Source organism: Lepisosteus oculatus, chromosome 7 (assembly GCF_040954835.1).
Source record: "Lepisosteus oculatus isolate fLepOcu1 chromosome 7, fLepOcu1.hap2, whole genome shotgun sequence".
Classification (NCBI taxonomy): Eukaryota; Metazoa; Chordata; class Actinopteri; order Semionotiformes; family Lepisosteidae; genus Lepisosteus; species Lepisosteus oculatus.
In genome coordinates this window covers 11,214,842-11,236,906 of record NC_090702.1, presented here as the reverse complement: position 1 = coordinate 11,236,906, position 22,065 = coordinate 11,214,842, and the positions used below count along the sequence as shown (strand labels likewise).

General features: G+C 38.0%; 1 protein-coding gene across 1 annotated transcript in view; it reads left to right on the top strand.

The window, feature by feature from the left end:
- The first annotated feature begins 9,739 nt into the window (after window positions 1-9,739).
- st8sia1 (ST8 alpha-N-acetyl-neuraminide alpha-2,8-sialyltransferase 1) overlaps window positions 9,740-22,065 on the top strand; it is a 50,872-nt gene continuing 38,546 nt past the window's right edge. The window contains exons 1-2 of the mRNA XM_069192157.1: window positions 9,740-10,540; window positions 15,040-15,184. Of these exons, the coding sequence (XP_069048258.1) occupies window positions 10,359-10,540; window positions 15,040-15,184 (327 nt within the window). The 5' untranslated portion in view covers window positions 9,740-10,358. The remainder of the gene's footprint in view (window positions 10,541-15,039; window positions 15,185-22,065) is intronic.

Here is a 22,065-nt window from a genome sequence, read left to right as displayed (position 1 = left end):
GCTCAGTGCTCTTTGCTTTTCCTTAGTCTCTTTTCGGGGTCCCAGTGGAGCCTTCAGTTCTGTCCTGGGGAGCCAGGCATCCTGTGTCCACTTTCTCCAGAGAGCATTTCCCTGTTAGCCTGGTCTCCCTGAGGATGTTTGTTCATGGTCTCTTACTGGGACCGCTCCCTGTAGTTGTGCTGACACAGGGCTCTGAGAGCTGAGAGGGATCTTAGGACTGGTCCTTGCCTCTCGTCCTTCACAGATGTCTCTCCCACTTGATCCAGAGGATGCCTGGGTATCTGACTCCCTTCACACCTGGGCGCCTCAGTCAGATAGTGAAACCTAAGAGACTAAGCTGACAGCGCATGTCTGGTCTGGTCTCAGAGGAGGCATGCACCTTGAATCAGTGGTTCCTGGCCCCCCAGACTGGACCACAGCGTGGGGGTTGCCTGCCCTGGCAGCTCGACGAGACGCCTCCTCTCAGTAAAACCTCTGGGGTCAAGCACAGCTGTGCCTTGAAGAGACTTTTTTCTTTTCTGGAACAAACTGTTTGAACAAACAAACATAGTATCATCCAAATATATCTAACAGGGAGATTTATGGGTAATCACACAACTCAAAGAGGAGCTTAGGCATTCCTTTCTTACTGTTTGTGTTTTAGTGTAATTTTAAAGCAAATATAATACTTACGTCTCTATAGAGCCTGACTGACTGTTTATATTTTTGAAGATGTGTCTATTGTGACATCAATGTTACCCTAACCTTCCACCCGGCGTGTTACGCCTTAAGTATTCCTCCAGCTCTCTAACTAGTTGCTGAAACACCCACAAGTTCAAGTTATACATCACAGAACATTTCCCTTGTCTTTCCTTTGTTTCTTGGTGGTTTGGATTCCTGCTTGTTTCTTTTTGGTGGTCCTAGGCTCCCTGTCCTATGCCCAGGAGGTTAGCCCTCAACCAAACAGGTTAAACCAAACTTCCTGTGACCAAAATACTATATAAACCTTTCAGTACTCTTAATGTTTGGGTGTTCTTATTGCTAGTGAACCAGTGCTTTGTGATTGTTTTGTGATTTTCTAGTTTTACTAGAAAAATATCAAAACTATATGAATGAAATGAAATGATACTCCACTAGTACTCCACTAGTGATATTATCCCAATCATCAAAAATATATGAACAAAAACAATACAATTTCTATTTGTTTACCGTATGAGTGAATATTTAACTCTCTTTGATATGAATTAAGTGTAACATTTCAAATCTGAAAAATGTTTTTTGGGGATGAGATATATCTTTGCCAGCACTGAAGAGAAGTATGTAAGCTTTATTGGCAGGCCGGCCTGTGTTGAACTTCAGAGTTGTCAAGGATTTTACATGAATAAGCAGCATGATGTGAATACATCTTTTCAAAGGTAAAAATAAGGCGAGCTGTGTCATTTTTCAGAATAGATCTTAGATGCCCTTTAATTTCAGCCACACATCATATCTAAGACAGACCTGTCACCACATCAGTAAGACAGGGTATGCTAACCAAACTGTTAAACCATTCATGGGGTCGCATATTTAAATATAAATGAGTCTTCGACGTGGACAGCATTCACTACTTATCTCTGAACATTTTATAAAAGGCTTGTTTTAGGAATCATATCTTCATTTTTGTAGTTTTAGACTTGGCGATATGTTTTTCAACAGTATAATTAGTCACATAACCTTAAAAGAAATGACAAAATATTGTTTTTTTCTCTGTAATGACATTATATCAGTATATCAAAAGTAAGAGTAAATGTGAACATATTTAAATACATATAGTATGATAACCATGTTATTTAGCACATGCTTTATCATAATATGGATATTTTCTAGCTTTTTACATTTTTAACTTAGATGTGTGTGGTTATAAGTGATAAGATTTTTCTAAAGGAAATCCCTGCTAATATCAAATCTGTGATCCACTCGGCAAGTCACCAATTAATGGCTGTTTTCTGTTATTGGAGAACGTTTCTCCTGGTCTTTTAATGCCAATGTATTATTGGAAGGTGAGTCAAAAATTTGATTTAATCTTGACCTAGTATTAATAATAACATGAAATAATATATAGTTCATCAGTCTGCAAAAATGTAATTAAATATGCCTTTTAACAGAAAGACACTTTTTCTGGAATGGCTTGTTGCTGTCCAGAGCCTGGGAAGCCAGTCCATTGCAATATAATAGGCTGCTATTTTCTTCCCCAGCCTTATTTTTATGGTTTAGAGCCGTAGTAATTTTTAATTTCAAAATATAACAATTCTTTTAACTGTAAGTACTGTAAAGAGAATATGTGTTTTGTGATTTTGTGTTTGCTAGGCAATTATCAGGGAACTCTGAGAGGGAACTCTCACTTTAGACATACTGACAGAAGTTTGCTGATGGAAATTGAATAGGTTTTGACCAAGCTGTAAGTTTTCCTATTTCCTGGCCTAATTTTATTTTGGCCACAAACTAAAAAAATCTATACTTATATCAAGCAGTTCATGTAGGTAGCTTGGACTTTGGGCTTTCTTCTCTTTCTCACACCCAAAGAAGGCTCCACAGATGAAATGTTGTGTGTCTTTTCTTCTCTTTTCAGGAATAAACCTTTCCTTGTTCCTATATATCAAGCACATTTTTATTACAATTAATGCATATTAATGCAACACACTGGTCTGAATAAAGAATGAGGTTTGCCTTGGTTTTTGTAGGTTTAGATATAATACTTGATAGGTGCCTTTGTGGGTGTTTTTAAATTAATACTATTATTTACTAAGAAAATATAGCAATTATTAGTATTATACTATATTAACTATGTACTACAAAGGAACAAGTAATAGACTTATTGTATGCTGAATAGAGAATAGAGAAAACACAAAGTTTCAACTGTGAAGCCTTCTTCAGGTACAGTATATAACTATATACTATATTATTATATATAAACACATATATAGATGTTTTTATCTTTGTAGCATTGAGGATATAACTTTGTGACTGATCAGTTTTTCTTCATGCCCTTCAATATGAGCATTTATCAATTGTCAATAAAATAATAAAATATTGTTTTTTTAGTTTTTCCTTTTTTGTGTATTACAATATTCAGGGATTGCACTGACAACATTAGTTTGTTTACTAAAACTTTAAAAGCAGAAAATAAACTGCATATTGAAATACCCACAAATCCAATAAATTAATTTAAATTAATTTATTTGCTAACATAATTTAAACAGTGTGGGCAAGTGTGGGTCAATAAATTCAAAGACAAAAAAAGGACTTTGATGAACCCCTTCATCACCTTATATTTCAGAGATCTCCCAATTTCATAAAATTAAATGATTTGTGACAACTTTAATTTTATGACTAATCCTCCCACACATGCACCCACAAAATAGACAGCTAATTAATTGATAGTTGTCACACTAAATGAAGAAGCGTCTCAACTTCCTTTGAAAAAATGCAAATCTACCTATAATGGCTCTAATCACTGGGGCTCTATAGCACTTTTCAATATGGTTTAACTCAATTTAAATGCTCCGGACTCTGTTCTATTTCAAAATGACTGTGCCAGAAAGACCGATCTCTTCTGGTGCCCCCACTAGCCATGCCCTGTTGGGCATGTTTAAAACAAGTTTTATATTCATGCAGGAACAACTTTATCCTAGGCTGTGTTATTCACCATCTCGAACCTGTAGTTATCAATGATGAGTAACAGCACACCTTAGTTCATCACAATTTTTCTACCTACCTACGGTACACCTACCAAGAAGACTTGCATCAGCCTTTTTCTTTCCATCATATTATCACTATACTTAAATTTCATGATAGTCTTATTACATGTTACAGAGCAGCAGGACTTGTAGTGTTAACAGTGGTTTAGGACACAAGCGAGTGGGGTAGGGACAAGCCAGAGCTAGCAAAGAGATAAATAAAGCTATGTATTATGCATGAAGCTATTAGAGAAATCGGCTTCAGCTGACTGTAAGCTGATTTCTTTAGAAATTGATTCATCAACTGATAAAGGATGTCTTCTCTGAGTTTGGAATAGACCAGTAACATTCCATGGTGAGTAAGCTTGCTAAGGTAAATGTAGTCTTTAAAATGTATAGTACAACTTAGAAAAACTGAATTACGATGAGGTTAAGAATACTAAAATAACTTATCAACTGCACCTCAGCGGCTCTAATATTTCAGGTTTGAGGTGCCTTCCAGGCCATCGAGGATCGGCCAATTAGATTAGGACTCCAGGAAAAAAAACTCATCAAGGTCAATAACCTACAGGACAGGCTAAGGTTGGGAAGGATCTAACATTGGGGTTGGTCTGAACCTCAGCCCCAGGTCTGCACTTTCCCTTACAAAACAGGGGGTTTATACAGTATGTGTAGGTCCTCCACACCATGCTTCCAGGTTAGGAGGATCTGATACAATAATCAGATCCAACAGCTGTTGAAATTCCAGACAATTGTTGCTATGATCCTGTATTATGAGAAGTACTTGATTTCTTGGGTTCCACTGTGCTTTCACTGCTGGGATTTTTGTTGGCCTGAGTGTTCCAGTGGTAAATCCATATCTCATACTCTGCAATCAGATTAGCAAGAAAGTTAGTAGGATCCCATTATTGAACATTTCTAGGAGATGATGTCTTAATTTCTTATGTTGCTAAACATGAGTATTTTAGTTATTTAGACAATATTATGTATATATATATAATGCTTGTGTACATTCTGCATGTATCGTATCAGGACTAAAAACCCACTACTGCCCCAAAATATGTGTAAATAATAAATAAATACCCACCTGCTGGGTGACAGGTACTTAACCTTGAAATCCTCAGGAAGTGTAAACAACTTTGGAAAGATGAGTACCTACGAAGGGGCATGATACCCTTGTTGGTAAATGCCATTAAAAATCACATCAGTTTCACTAGGAATGACAAAACCCAAAATTAAAGCATCATGAAATAATTATGGCGGTAAATTATGGCTTAACCTGCTTGGCCGAGGGCTGACCTCAGGGCCATGGGAAATGGAGGCCAGGACCCCCATGCAGGGTGACCAAGGGGTAGCTGTAGAGGTGGAAGTGGGATGCAAGAGACATGCACGAGAGAGATATAGGGATCTCGTAGATATTTATAGCATTTGGGAGAGGAATTGATGTCAGGAGTGATTGCAAATTAACGACAGCTGGTTGTTGTCATCCCTCCCAAACTTTCGTTATAAACTCCATTACAAAATGCTGTGCAGGTAGTGCTCTTTAGGTGTGGCTGTGAAATAGAATAGAAATGGTGCCCCAACGAAGGCAGATGGACAATACTTCTCCGCAATGGCTACTACTGTGGCATAACATGTTTATAATGTATTTACTTGTGTCCTTCCTTTTGACCCAACCAGCAAGGATTCAATACCCAGGCACAACAGGTAACCAAAATCGACCACACAGGCAATTGCAGCCATGCCCTTTGGAGAGAATGCACCATCCCTGCTGGTAGCAGATATAACCTGGAAGATGGCAGTTCTAAATTATAGGGCTTTGACTTGAGTTGTGGAGTGGAGGGTGCGATGGGCCATCTTTGACAGGGTGAAGAAGGGTTTTCTACCGATCAGCTATTGTCTTACAGCCAGGTAAACCCTGGGAAGTTACTGTAGTTGTCTACCCACTATACTCTGTCTGGCTCACTGCGTGTATGTGGTTAGGTTAATAATTAAAAATCAGACAGGAATCTTTGCACCTGGCAATGACATGAAACAAAAAACATTCTGGCTCTGAAGCTAAATTTCAAATCTACAGTACGTATACAGATTTAACAGACAACAATGTGAACATTGATTAATTGACTGTGACTTTGCATCATATTATCACAATACAAGAGAGTTTTAGGCCCTGTCAGCCCAAATATATCCCTTTCATATTGTACAGTATTGAAGTCACTACAGACAGAAACATGCACATGTGTCATTGAGGTGAATACTACACAAAGCTGTACTAAAAAAAGAAACCTAAGCAGAGAATCACTGAATCAGACATTAACTCTGCTGGTCACACCCGAGCTAGATGTGGACCCACTGTATGAGGCCATTAATTAATTATCAAGTGGACAGGCTACAAAACCAACCACTGCACATCATCTTCCCACAAGAATTTCATACTGACAATAATTGTTTTTTACAATTTTACAGTTCTAGAAAAGATCGGGTATCTATCAACCCCGTTACTGTATACAGTATGTTGTTATTTTTCATGTATTGCTTCCATGACAACATGAAAGCAACTGTTCAGTTCAAAAAATGAAAAAGTGATGAGAAATGCCTGAAAAAAGATTAAATACTTGACTCTGTGCTCTTTTATTCAACTCACATAGCTTTTTGTGGGTGCTAGCTCACTGGTTTTCAGGCAACAATTGTATCTATTTCTTGACAGAATATGCCATTTCCCTACTTTGTTTCTTTTATTCTGCTAAAGTCCATCCTAACCTTAAAGAAATTCTGGCAAAATACAAAGCTATGGGTAAAGTTGAAATTCCTAGTTATAGTAGAAATTAACCCATTTAAACACTGATGCACAGCTTGTGTGCTTGCATCTTTTAGAATGTCAGTTGCATGTGAGTCTCTGGGTTGGACAGTCTTCTAGGATGTGCTGCATAGTTTACTCCATCCCAAAGGCACAAAGATGGCTTGCACTAATCTCCCATCTGTGGAGGCTGGTAACACATGGACCATGACAAGCAGTTCAGAATGGACCACTCTTTTCTTGGGAGGTGAAAGGTGGGAATTGTTGAGTAGAGCTTGTGATGAGAAGCTTGTTTATTAAGTCAGTGCTTCCCACTCTTGTGTCCAATTAGAGTCTGTGTTGAAGTCTTTACTGGGGAAGGTTTTCACAGATTGACTTTTTTGACTTTCTTTGGAGGGTTAACTAGCATTCTGGTCCTTTTAGAGCATTTTCTGGGTTATTGTGAGTCATCAAACATGTGAATGTTTGCTGGGACTGGAAACCAGAGGAGATTGGGCTGTAGTATAGACTCCCAGTGATTATGTAAATAGTGGCATTTAGCTGGATGTCTACTCTGTGAGTATGTGATGATCTTGACCAGACAGAGGCTTAGCATTCTGCTGCAGTGAATGCAGTGCTGAGGTCCCATGAGTGATAGTGGCAGCGCCCCATGTTGTATCAGTGAGTTTGGAGATCAGATTGTTCCTTGATTTGACCTTGGCAGTAGTTGTCTTTAAGTGTTCCTGGAAGGTCAGTGTCCTGTCCAGAGTCACTCCAAGGTATGTTGGAGTAGGATTTCTGATTGTTCATCTGAACGTTCAGCTCTTTAGTAGCTTTTACTTTTACAGTACTTACAGGTGAAACAGATTGAGTACTGTTTTGGGTGGGCTTGGTTTGAGTCCTCAAATGTTGCTGTACTGATCAGGTTTGGAAATGTCCTCATTTAGGACCTGGTCCATAGTGTCAAACTTGGGGGCTTGTGTTGCCAGACAGACATCATCAACTTAAACTTTCAGGATGTGTGTTTTTTGGGATGTCATACTGTATATATATCGATGAAACAAGGTGGAAGCCAATATTGGTGCTTGAGGTAGTCCATTTGTCTTTTCCATGTGCTTACTTCCTGTCTGAGGTTAATTCTCAATTGTATGTTGTTCAGCAGAGTTGGGATTATTTTTGTTTGCTATGACTGTGTCACAGGCTGCAATGAGGTTGGGGAACACAGTGTCTGTATTTATGGTTTTCTGAATACCATTTCTGATGAAGGTGGAGAGGGCCAGTACCTCTTCTGTTGTGATACTGTACATTCCCTGTGTAAATCAGCCTGGTCCACACTTCTTCCACAACTTGAGTTATGTACTGCAGAATGAGGCACTCAAGGTTTTCGTAGGGCACTGACAGGAGGAAGACTGGGTCACAGCTGGCTGGAAATCTGGGGACTCTTCCAGGTTAAGAAATGATATTTGCTCTACACCATATCTTTGGGATGGTGTTGGAGTTCATGATCAGTGTGTAGAACTGGGTCGACAAAGTGAAAGCTTATGAACTGTGGCATGCTGTTGTCATATCCTGCTGCCTTGCTGCACTTCAGGTTCTGCAGAACCTTCTGTAGTTCTGTCACTTAAAAGAGACAGTGCTTTTGTTCCCTCTGTGGGTGTGATGGTTCAGGCCTAATTCCCATCTGTCCTGTTTTTTTGGTGTTTATGTTCAGGAGTGCCTTGGTTTATAACAAGAAGATTGTTTGGATGAATGGCTTTTGAGCAGCACCTGCTGGCTTGTTAGACTCCAGCACTTTCTGCTGGAGCATGTGAAGTTAAGCTCCACTTAAGCTCCACTTAGCCTGGTGTACGGCATTTAGAAACTCAATAAGATGATCTGCTATCTTTGGGTCTCCTGATGCTTTGTATGCCTTTAGAAGGGCTGCACTCTACATCTAGGCATGGGATGAAAATGGGTTGGTAGAACATGTGATGTTGTAGACAGTACCACAGAGCCTGCTGTATGCTATATCCACAGTGATATTTTGTAGTAGAATTATTATAAATGCTGTGCTCCAGGGGTTCACTGTACTTGCTCCAGTCTGATCTTCTTATCTGATCTTCTTATTCTTCTGATCATCTTTTTGGGACTGTTGACTACTGTGATACTGTACATAGGCCTACGTAGATGAGTAGAGGGGACATGCTGGCTGTGTGGGAAATCTTCTAGGGCAAGGCTCTTTATAGGAAAGGGTATTCTATTTAGAGAGCTCCTCCACCACAGGTCAGAGGAGTAGTCCTTGCTCCATATGTTTTTAAATTCTAAAGTAGGGTTATATGGCACAAATCTGGTGTATGAAGCACTTTGCCACATATTGCTGTGCAGCCACTGAGTTCAAAGTCTTGATGTTGCGAATACACCAATGCCAGTTTATTGTTTTCATCTAAGTCACTGGACATATGTGTCTGGTTTGCTTACATTGTAGATACAGTATGCCCATTTTTTATCACAAGCATTAACTTGCCAATAGGTGGTGAATTATATACTCTAGGGGCCAAAATACATAAAACATCTAGCTATGAATTTGTATTTATATTTTGCTATTCATCAAAGGATCCCAAAGTGATTTACATATATAGCGGACCCACATCATCTGTGTCTGGTGCAGTATCCACCTGGGTGATGAATGGTAGCCATTTTGCACCAGGAGCCTCCCTACACTGCACACCAGGTAGTGAAGTGGGGTCTTGCTTCATCAATTGAATTTAGGGGAAACATTATACAGTATGTGCCAATTTGTGCAAATCCAGAATGGAACATGGCCACACTGTTATCCATGTGTTATCTGTGATCTTCAGAACAGCTACATAGTATCTTTAATAAACAAGTATTCACATGGCAAATCCTATACAGATAAAAGAAACATGAATTATTTGAGAAATTCATGAGTTTTGAATAGCAATTTGTTCATATACCAAATAGGCTCCCTATTTTTTTGTACAAAAAGGACAAAATAATGTAATAATCTACAATGACTTTGTCAAGAAAGATAAGTATAGAAAACTATTTTTCGTCAGCTATCTTTGTCTACCAAAATATAATTATAATTCAAATTCTTTCAGGAAAGCATCCTGTGCCAGTCTTTACATAATCTACTGTATTTAAGACGTCCTAGGCTTCCTTTACATTTGTCTTCCACGTAGGATGGAGAGTCCAGCTGAGGGCAGCACTCGCCTATGGACACACCTCCACAGACGAATGAGTGACAGGCAGTGTGAGCTGCGGTTGCTGCACTAAAGACAGGAGCAGAAGAGACTGTGCTTTGTTCTGAGGAAGGCAAGGATTCTCCATCTAGCTTTGCAATTTATTTGGGTGGTTCATGTATTTAGCAGAAAACAGAAGTTCAAAGAATGCGACTATGCTGGACACGCAGAGGTGGAAAAATACAACTGGGATACCAACGCGATGAAATTGCTGAGCTTGGAGCACATTTTTTTAAGAACTCTTGAAGCAAGGGAAGACTGCAGTGGTTTTGTAAGGGATGTAATCATCGTCTGGGGCGCAGAAAGAGAGCAATGAATCTGACAAAGCTGAAAAAAATATATTTCTGCACTGACTTTAGTAGAAACCCATCCAACGTGAGGATATAGCATTTTAAATGTTCTAAGCAAAACAACGTGTTTTGCAGTTTTGTAAAAGGACCAAACACATGAGAAAAAAGGAAGAATTTGATGTTACCATTTCGCAACGAAAATATAAATCTTTATCCCCCTCGTACCATCAGTTGTGAAGAAAAAACAAGACATGAAGAATTTCTTTTTTAAACGGAGGTAGTAATCCGCGGCGATTTTGCTAATAATCTGCAAATTCGTTTGAATGGATATTCTGTAACTGTGTATATACTGGTAATGATGTTTTTAAAATGCCCCAGAACCAAGTTGTCCGTTTGGGCTGCACTGTGTGTTTTTGTGCTGTGTTGGCTGTACATTTTCCCAGTATACAGGCTCCCAAGCGACAAGGAGATTGTGAATGAAGTCTTGCGGCAGGGAAAAGCATGGAACAAAAATTTCACGGGCATCTCAATGTTCAGGTATATTTTTTCCAAACAAGAATTTAAGTGGTAGAATATCTGTTTGAATTGATATAGTGCATAACGAGAGATGTGTCTTGCTCTTGTTACTATGTAACAATTGGCCAGTTCTTAACTGAATATGCTTTTTTACTCGCCCGCAGCAGCATCCAGTGAAAAAACAAAGGCAAATCTCAGTAGTTTGTGGTAATATTTACACTTTGACGCACCGCATGCTTATCAATGATAAAATAAATGCATACAGTCGTATTTAAAGCTGGCGAAAGGTATAATTATAATCAGTTCATTTAATTGTATTCTATTTTTCCTCAGTACGTGGCTCGACTTGAATTTAATGTATGTTAATATTGAGAAAATTATGTTTAGATTCATTCCTTTAGCAAATCAAATACCGTAGTACGAAATAATTTGTGTAAACACATAATATGAAAAAAAATCGTGCAAATATGCTTAAAATACTCTTTGCTAACAAATCCTCCCTATATGGTAATGTAACGCAACGGTTACAGTAATAAAAGTTTTATTGTGCAACGCCAAGCGATAACTAATTTGGTGAACTGCCAGTAATTCACTGCTGCAGAGCGCCAAGGTCGTCGATGAAACTAAAGTAGTCTGATAGTTGATTCAGCTTATGAAGCCTGTTATTCGTCTTTCATTTCTTTTGTGTAATGATATTGACGTCGAGGCCATTAAGTGTAATCTACTATTAGTAACGTCGAATTTTGATATTGGAGTAAGTAGTAAACTATCATATCACAGATAATTTGCATGTACGTGAACATTCTGCTGTATATCGCAGTTTGTGGTCCGTACGAGTGAGATCATGCTCTAATCGAAGCTTAGTTATTTCACGTAAGAATATTCACACAAGTGCAAGAATAATAATGCTGAACCATCAGCATTACCGTAAAGGATTTGTAGTACAGTAATAAACAGGTCGCTTTTGTTGAGATTATAATTTTAAGACTGCCGCCTAATTTCTGTTTCTAAGTAACCCGAGGAACTATTACAATTACCCAGCGAATTGTATTCCAAGATACAAAAGAATGCGCATTGCGATGGTAGATTACTCCGCTACGTCTGAAGCAAAAGTGCTTGCAGAAGACTGACTTTATTTTTGTAAAATATAACGTCTGTATCTCTTTGCACAATTCAAACCATACCTTACATGAAGCAAGGACCTACTAAATAAACGTTTTATTACATGTATTAATTTAGATTAGATAAAACATGATTTTTTTATATTAACGTGTTGGTGTTCTGTCACCATCTTCATAGGATGTTTTCTGCTTATTATTCCCCATGATGAATTATTTAAACATTGCTTAAAACTGCTAGGATTTAGGAATTGAGTTACACAAAGGAGGAGGTTTAGGCATCTTGGTGTACACCCTGTGAAAGACCAATTTTTTACTTTTGATCATTTCTTTAGGCTGCTGATTGTCATGTTATATTTAGCTGAAAACTGCACATTTTACATCCTAATGTTGCTTTAATGTTATTTAAAAACTCATAAAAGAAAAGTGATGGGTACAGATTGGATAGTGACCATTTTTCATTCCCGAGAGCACTTCACCTTGTTAAGAGAGGAATGCTCTGAGGAGAAGTGCTACATTTGAAGTTAACTTGTGGGAATTTGATGCAGTGTTAGTGTTTATTTGCTTAGATTCCTACCAAAGCAAGATCCATTAGTCACATTTGTTTTTTATTTTGCATGGTCCCAACATTTATTATACGGTCTGGCAGAAATCCATCCATTTTCTAACTGCTTTGTCCAATATGGGGTCATGGGAGAGCTGGAGTCTCTCCCAACAAGCAAAGGGCACAAGACCAGATACACCCTGAATGGGATGACAGTCTATTGCATCGTACACATGGACGCAGACATGCGCACACACCAGGGCCAATTGTTTTCCAGAAGCCAATTAATCTACCAATACTGTATGTCTTTGGTCTGTGGGAGGAAATGGAAACACACAGAGGAAACCCACATGAACACAGGGAGAACATACAAACTCCATGCAGAGCATACAGTTCTGGAACTGAACTTAGGGCCCAAGCACTGTGAGGAAGCATTGCTAACCATTGTGTCCCTGTGCCACCTGGCAGAAATACAGTTCCAATTTCAAAATATTTCTGTTTTTCTTCATTTTACAATTTTGCTCCTTTTTTGTCATCCTCATGCATAACTATCACCCAGGAGTACATGTAATGATGTCACATTAACAAACCCAAATCTAAATAACCCAATTACTGTTTTACAGGTAGTTTCAAAAGCATTTCTAAATTATAGAGAGTAGTTAATCTGTGCATAGATTTGGTCACAGTGGTTTCTGTGTCACTTAAAAAACCTGTAATCAAGGACATACAAATTGCTTGTTAAATACCTAGTGAGAAGTACCATAAAAATAAAGTTATAAAATCATTACATGAAACTGACAAAACAAAGTAAACTTTTTAAAGCCATATTGTGCAGAGTTGCTTAGCCATAGAAGAGTAAGTACAAATGGGCCTTTTTTTAGAAGCTGAAGTTAAGTTTCTGAGGAAAAGTTATTTTCTATTTGGTAAAAATACAAGGAAGAAGGGGTGGGGTAAAGTGGGAATTATGGAATTTCAGTTGAGAAACCTTCTCTGGGAAAGCACATTGCTGATATATATTCTGATATCATTCCCTAGTGGAGGTTTTTACAGAACAAAAACATTCTTAAAATCCAGTTCATATTCTAAATTAAATATTCTAAAAGTAAATTCTAAAACGATTATTTAGAAACATTATTTGATTGTATATGAATTTATACAGTTCACTTTAGTCCCACTATGAAATGATAGGCTTACACCATCATTGTTTTACAGAATGTGAACTTTCCAAACTTCTGAAATACATGATTAATTCATAACTAAGAGGGGTAATTATGTCATTTACAAGTTACTGAATGAGAACATCTAAAAGATGCTGATAACACAATTTAAGAACTACATTTAAACAAGTTATATTCCTGTGGAGTAGAACCTGGGTAAGATGTGGGCAGTCATCTGTGAATTTGCAAGCAGCATAAGACAGTTATCTATTAAGACTGATCAAATCCTCACAGGAAAATTGGAGATGACATACAAGTGCTCTAAAGCATGCAATGGCTGTCAGCTTCTAGTACTGCCTACCACACCACACCAAAGAGGAAATGGATCTGGTGCAGCTGTCACTGACACGACTGCAGGTTCACAGGGGTCACTGGTATGCTGCCAGTTTCAAACCCATGCAACCCTGGCAGTACGCTTTGCACAATTTGGCTTGGCAGTCCCTGTGAACTCTGCCCTTACAGGTGCAGCCTAACTTGTGTTCTAAGCAGTTATCTTTAACAGTTGTGCTTCTTAGGAGCCTATATTTCAGCTCTTGATTAAGAACAGATTCTCATATTTATGTGACCATACTCCTATTGCAGTAATTTCCAATTAGCATCTGAGCTGAATAGATGAATAGCTACTTTAGATTTGTTCTCTAAAATGTCTTAGAGCCTTTCTACTTCCTACTGAATTTGAGTGCAGTGTGTAAAAGAGAGCAAATGCCTGTTAGATAATTCCTCATTCTTATTACATTATCAAATTCTTTGTATAAAACATTGATCTGTCAAAACTAAAATCTTTGTTACAGACTATCATTAATGTATTCAAAACCCTTCCAGATATATGCAGTGGTTTCCCATAAATGACATTTATTTTTATACTTGCTCAAAAGCAGAGTCCTCATTTTTCTTCTTGCCTGCTGAAGATGAAACCATAATATAAGAACCACCTTTCTTCCACTGCTCAGGGTTTGTCAAAGGCCTTTCACCTAGTATGTCATCATTTCCATCTGATAGTGTAAGCAAAGACAATTAAGGCTTTGCATTTCTATTTTTTCCTATATATAACAACAACATTGCTGCTGTTAATGTTATCCCTGTTAAAGTGATGGCAACTTTCCTGTTTAAGATTAATGCTGTCAAGACAAGATAAAACTATGTGAACCTCTCAATAACTCCATATTATTTCTTTAAATTGGATACATTGATTACAAAAGACCTTCTCATTTCTTTTTTTACACATTAAATTAAAAAAAAAGAATCATCTACCATGAAGTAGTCCAATTGTGGCTTGTATTATACAGTATAGCAACATAGTAACACAGCTCTTGTTATTAGTGCAGCTTAGGTGCAAACTTGAAATGAATAAAACCAAAGGACAAACTGTGAACAAAATGGATGATTGAGAACTTCTTGTATTCTTCTACACAGTCTTTGTAAGTTATTTCTGTTTTTTGGTAGATAATTATTTGTAAAAAGCTAATTCAAATGCAGTCTGAAAAGGAAGCAAGATCATTAAAAGCATGTGAAACAGTAAATGAAAGGGAAGCGAAAAGTTCTATGTGCTTTCAATTGTCTAAGCATATCAATATTGTATGACCACTGATAACTGCTTTCTCTTGGACATTTACTGAGAAGTTTTGGCTTATTTACTTTTAGGAAGCTTCTTAGAGACTGCTGTGATCCACGTAACCTGTTTTCGGTGACAAAGCAAAATGCTCCCCCTGGGAAGATCCTCTGGTATGATGGCGAGTTTTACTACTCGCACACAGTCAACAACGATTCCTACTCTCTCTTCATTGAGGTATGAGAGCACCTGTTCTAATAAATCACATTTCTGGACTTTATGTACTTTGTATGTTACAGTATGTACTTTGAATGACACCTGTTAATTGTCATTAATGTATGATGCTTTCAGATGTGTGAGATAGAAAGTTAGTTTCTGAATTTTCACTCTCATTGAAAGTAAGCAGTGTTTGTGCACATCTTGTCCTTTACATTGCAACATGAAATCTCCATACCAGACAGAAGTAGTTTCACCATAATTTGCCACACCGGACAAAAATGTAGTAGATAAAGCTTTAATGATCAAAAGTCCAAAGAATAAATTGTAAAGGGTAACAAGGTTAAAAGGGTAGCAAGGTTTAAACACAACATCTTGTGTTGTATTACAAGAAGCAAGGTAGCTTTTCCACCATTTAGAGTTCACCATATAAGAGACGTGCAAACATTTAACCTTTCAGTTAAATCTAATATGAATATTTCATTTTTTATTTATTTTTATTTTACACATTGCAGAACAGAGACACAAATACAAAAAGAAAGAGGAACCAGGAAATTGTGACAAGACCTGGAACAGGCAAAGATCATGCTCATGAAAATATCTGATAAAATCTTCTCTTTGTTCAGAAAAAGAGAAAAGAAGAATTACATTTAAGCAGTTTGTGACTATTGAAAATAAGAGATATGATTTCATGAATCTTTCGGCTGAATGTTAAATCTTAATTAACTGAGTAATTATGATGCCAAAACACAATTTACAATGCTGAAGAGATACCCTGGTATAAATTAAAATCTTAAGGCTGGAGGGACCAGACTTGCTTCTAGAATGTTGCCAAGATACTGGAGTGTCAGTGCTAAACCAAAAAGACAATGAACAGAAAAACAAACAAGGTGAAATAAAATTGAAAATGCTGTTTACTATGGTAGCATGAAAATATAAAATATTTCAATACCAAGGTTTCTAAGGTGTTCAATCAATGGCAGCACTAGAGGTATGCTAGCTTTCTCCACTGCAAAATGTAATGGCAGTAATGCAGTCTTAGACCAATAAAGTTTATACCCTGATAGAGTACTGAAGTCATAAAACATTTAACAGAGCTTGACAAGTGCCTTAAGAAATATCAAACTGGAAAGAAGACTTGCCTGTAAACAACATTGGTTTGGAATATACAATTTTAAATGTATTAATGAAACCTGATCTGAACCCTGCATAATACAGAAATCACTATGAATAACCCCGCTTAACTTAATCAGATGTCTTCTCTGCATCTATTGATAGAATTGTTTGGGGGTATACAATATATGTAGTTTTGTGTGTAATGTTGAGGAGAGAGCAAATATGATCACGTTACAGGTCATTTTTTAAAGCCTTTCTGGTCATAGTTAGCTGGATTATAACTGAGTTATATAGATTTCCAACCAGTGAAACAGCACTTCAGAATACAGTTTGACATCTGAGCAAATCTGTGTGATGAGACAAAAGCTGTGTGCCATCTTTATCTTATTTCAATCTCAGATATAATGGCAGTATTAACATCCTTCTAAAAAGAACCCTTTCTCAGTGGCAGTATATCAAGCAAAAGAGGACCTACAGCTAAAAAAATCGAGATAGGATTCAGGAGGGATACCATCAACTCCAAGTGATTTACTTAACTTTGTTATGTTCTGAACTGCCTGCTTCAGTTTAAACAGGAATGTAGGGTTCATCAGTACAGTTGCCTCTGTGTGAGAAAAATTATGTAAAGAGCTTGAAGAGCTTTCATACACTTTCCTTGATCAAACCAATAATTTATACTAAAATAGTAACGTGTAAAGGTTGTACCCTTGTAAAGGAGTAGTACGTGTAAGGTTGTACGTGTAAAGGAGTAGTACCCCCTTAGTATTCTAATTGCGAAAAAGTATTAACTGATGTGGAGTCTCAAAGATAGTAAATGGCTATGTCAACTACCAGACCTGCATATGAGAAAAACTGCATGATGTCAAGGCAGTAAATGTATTCTTTTAAAAGAAAGTTAATTTCTAGGGCAGTGGCGTCAGAAAAGGTGAGTTGTTAAGTTTGAAACAATTTGGTTGCAGAAATTTTCATAAAATAAAATGTTATGAATAATAAAAAGCAGTTGCTTGGGTTATCTTCAGTTTTCTTCAAAAGCATCCCATAAAATAGAATATAAAGTCCTAAAATTTAGCTTGAATTATTTGTCTGAAACATTTCATTTGATAGTGTTATAACATCAAGGGGTGAATGTAAAAATGTAAATAAATCTGTAGAAACTGGCATGGTATTTTGTTAGAGACAAGGACAGTGTTTTTCTATTCCGTACTATAGAAACAGAGAATGGTTGAAAATATAGTCAGTGACAAAGTATTATTTGTGTCTTGCAAAAAACTAAATAATTTTTACTTTTTAAATGCTAAAATGTTGTCTCCCACACCCATCAGAATACATAATACCCAACAAAATGAGTTGGAGATTCAAAGCCAACTTACAATCCAGTCAAAAAACATCAGAAAAAATTGTCCTCCCAAGTAGACTATGAAAAAAAAGTCACTTATAAAAATAATTAAACTGTTAATGTGCCTAAATTAAGAATCACTAAAAAAGAAAAAGACTTGCAGTTAAAACCAAATTAAGAACACGCCCTGAAAGAAAAATATACAATCTAAACAATAACAGATTTAAAGGTTTAAATAGCACCCTTTTGAGGGTAGAAAGGATCTATGTAAAATAAAATCAATAAATCTCAGTTCCTGATAATGGCAGTAACACAGAAACTATGAGCCGACACTCACTATGTACCCAAATCTCAGTCAAAGACAGAATTAAAAAAAGAAAAATGGTCTGGAGTCTGCAGTGAGTTTTATCTCACACAGTCCCCGTGAAGCAGACATTGTTCACCAATGTGGAAGACATCAGTAAAATGCTGCAGTAAAGACAACACAGCAGCCTCCCTCAGTGATCTGCTGCATGGGTGCCTGTGTGCTGGGCTGCTGCTGACCTGTAACTGGCCAGCTACTGACTGAGCCAAGCAAAAATGGAAGGACTGACGCTCTTTAAAAGAGTCGTCTAATTTATGTACCAGAAAATTTGAAGAATAAAGACACAGGACTTGCTCATTCTGCTTTACTTCTGTGCTTTCAGGATTTGCCATCTTCACTCTGGGAGTATTCAATATTTTATGCGCCAAAAACCCAACCCAGGACAAAGTCCTGTTTCAAAACAGCTCAGAGTTTTTGTATTACATCCTTATCGATTGCGGAAATGCTGGAATCCCACTACCTATCTCATTTTACACAAGAGGCATTTGCCTTTTCATTGTCTGCCCCAGCTGAGTGGCCATCTCAGCTAGTTTAGTAGAATTAAACACTTTGTGATAGAGGGACAAAATATGTGTAGAGTATTTGGTGTGACTTGTCTTTTTGAAGGAATGGGAGTCTAGCCATGAGGATGGACTGCCCAAACTACTCCTCAATATTGTAAGGATTGAGCTAGGGAGTTTCCTCCAAGGGCTTAGAGGTGTCAGAGGGTGGGAGAATGCAAGCAAATTTGTGAAAGAAAGTCCTGGGTGTAGGACTTACAGAGCCAGAATTTATTTTATCTTTATTTATTTAGCACACAATCTCCAAGTGCGAACCAAATGTTAAAAAATTCTGAAACGTAATTCAAAGTGGAAACATTTGAGTTTGAAAATGTTTTTTGAAACTCATTTGAAAAATGAGTTGAATAAGTGTACACACCTTTTAGTAATAGCAATTCTGAATTAGTTCTGGTGTAATTAATAACCTTCCAAATCTGGTGTAACCAATAGCCTTCCAAATCCAAAACAAGCTAATTGCCATCCACTTGTGTTCAAGTGTCGTGATTCTGATGATTTCAGAATAATAAATCTGTTCCTGTAGGTTTCCTCTGCTGGGTAGTGCATCTCAAAGCAAAGAGTAAACTTCTCTAGTAATAATTATATTAATAATAATTGCTTACACTTATATAGCACTTTTCTGGACACTCCACTCAAAACGCTTTACAGGTAATGGGGACTCCCCTTCACCACCACCAATGTGCAGCATCCACCTGGATGATGCGACGGCAGCCATAGTGCGCCAGAACGCTCACCACACATCAGCTATCAGTAGGGCGGAGAGCAGAGTAATGTAGCTAATTCATAGATGGGGATTATTAGGAGGCCATGATTGGTAAGGGCCAATGGGGAATTTTGGCCAGGACGCCGGGGTTACACCCCTACTCTTTTCGAGAAACGCCCTGGGATTTTTAATGACCACAGAGAGTCAGGACCTCGGTTTTACGTCTCATCCGAAGGACGGCGCCTGTTTACAGTATAGTGTCCCCTTCACTACACTGGGCATTAGGACCCACATGGACCTCAGGGTGAGCGCCCCCTGCTGGCCCCACTAACACCTCTTCCAGCAGCAACCTTAGTTTTTCCCAGGAGGTCTCCCATCAAGGTACTGACCAGGCTCACACCTGCTTAGCTTCAGTGGGTAGTAGTAAGTAAAGTGCTACAGTCTCGGCATAACAGTGCCTTGATCTTCTTTTTGTACTTGTACACATTGGGAAGATGCTCTCTGCTTATAATATGTTTTATTTCTTATGGCCTGTCTTCTAATCATTTTGTTTTGACATATTTAACTATATATTATATTCAGAATGAAATGAAGAAAAAGGCACTACTGCCATTTTTCTTTGCGTATCTTTGTTAATGTCTTTTTTGTCAGAAGGTACATTATGACATAGCATTAAAAGCCCTTTATATAAGAAAAGCAACTGCATACAGTTATCCCTCTATTTACGAACTTAACTCATATACAGAAAACTGTCAATAAGTGGAAAATTCATTAATTGACAACATATTTCCCATAGGATCCCAAATTAAACTTGGATATGACCTCCCCAGAAAATAAACAAACAGTACATTGTACACCTGGCAAAAATGTCAAGCAACTGGAGTTCGTCTCACTGACCAATCTGTTCCCCACAAAAAATGTCTCCACCTTTCTTAAGGGATCCAGTTGACATTGAAGCAACTCTCAGGAGAAGATTTACGGATAAATATTGACAAACGTTTTGTTTAAAAATTACTTTTAGTACAACTGCATAGACTTGTTACATGAATAAATAAATGACTTATTTATGATTGTTACATTCCACATCCCTCCTCTAGAGGGCGTTCCTACCCCTTTCTGTTATGATTAGTTTGTATTATTTCCTGGTGCGTCTCGTCTTGTTTTTGGCTAAAAGCCTAGCGTTTCTGCGGTTCCTGTCTCAGTATTGGAAGATGAATGCCACAAGGCTTGCCTATTTTCTGGGTAGCCCAAAGGCAGGTCTTATTTCCCAGAGTCCTGACCGCCTGGGTCCGGGATTCAGAGCGCCTGGTCCCATTATGCTTTTAGTTCCTGTTCCTGTGCCGGCTCCGACCCAGTTCCTGTTTTTAACTGTTTGTCTTGGACGGATCTCCTGGCTCTTGGATTACGGACTGTGCCCCGACTTTCCTTTTTGGAGTTCCTTGGACTTAGTTGCTTCCACATTTCCCCAAAGCACTTGATCACTACAGTTACCGCCCCCTGTCTTGTTCACCTATCCAAACCCCGTTGTACCTTCCTCAGTTGTCATTCTCCAGTCATTTCCGGATAATACCGTCTGCATAGGGTCTTTAATAACGCACTCCATGGGAGTCAGAACTGGCTCCCGTGACAATGATTTACACATTTTGACTTGTGCTATATTTTTCAGGAGTATATTCCTCATGTAAATCAAGAATTATCTCTACTTTGTCACTACAGTTTCCTAAAGAGACTATAGGCAGTAGTGTCACAGCACCATTTGCTGGCTTCTTTTTCTTATTTTTGAAAACCTGTTGCACACACTGTCAGCAGTGATGGATTTTGTAAGCTTCTGGTGGAAATGCACAGAATTGCAACAATGTGGCATGCCTTTGTTAATTTCCATTTTCAAGAAGCTCTCCACATTGTCATTCCTAGAATGAAATTGCTTTTGAGCCATTTCTCATTATCTGCAGCTTTACCACAACTTCCCCATACTTTCACAAGACCGCCTGACTTCATGTGTGTTAATCACTGGTTATGGGAACATGTGAAGAATCAGGTATATCACGATTGTATGGCTTCTATGACCATGCTTGCCATTTCACATACCATTAGCTTTAATTCCTAGAGACATGCTTAAACAGCAGTCTCCTGCATCATGATGTTTTAAATCAGCTTTTAATCCAGGATAGGATACATATGAACCAGTGAGGTTTTCTATAATTTGACATTACCTGATTGTGTTTTTTTCCTCTCACATTTCACAAGGTTACATACTTTCATTGGAGGTGATTGTAAGACTGTAGCAACACTATTGAACACAGTGTAGTTTATTTTTCAGCACTGACATAATAGCTTTGTTCATACCGTCCTTCGGATGAGGTATGCAGAATATCACTCTGTGAGGTATCCGTCCTCTGTGAGACGTAAAACCAAGGTCCTGACTCTCTGTGGTCATTAAAAATACCAGGGCGTTTCTCGAAAAGAGTAGAGGTGTAACCGTGGCGTCCTGGCCAAATTTCCCATTGGCCCTTACCAATCATGGCCTCCTAATAATCCCCATCTATGAATTGGCTTCATTACTCTGCTCTCCTCCCCACTGATAGCTGATCTGTGGTGAGTGTTCTGGCGCTCTATGGCTGCCGTCGCATCATCCAGGTGGATGCTGCACATTGGTGGTGGTGGAGGGGAGTCCCCATTACCTGTAAAGCGCTTTGAGTGGAGTGTCCAGAAAAGTGCTATATAAGTGTAAGCAATTATTATTATTATTATTATTATTATTATTATTATTATATGCCACCAGGAAAAGCAAGAGCCTCTTAGAGTGATATTCTGCAACACTAAACT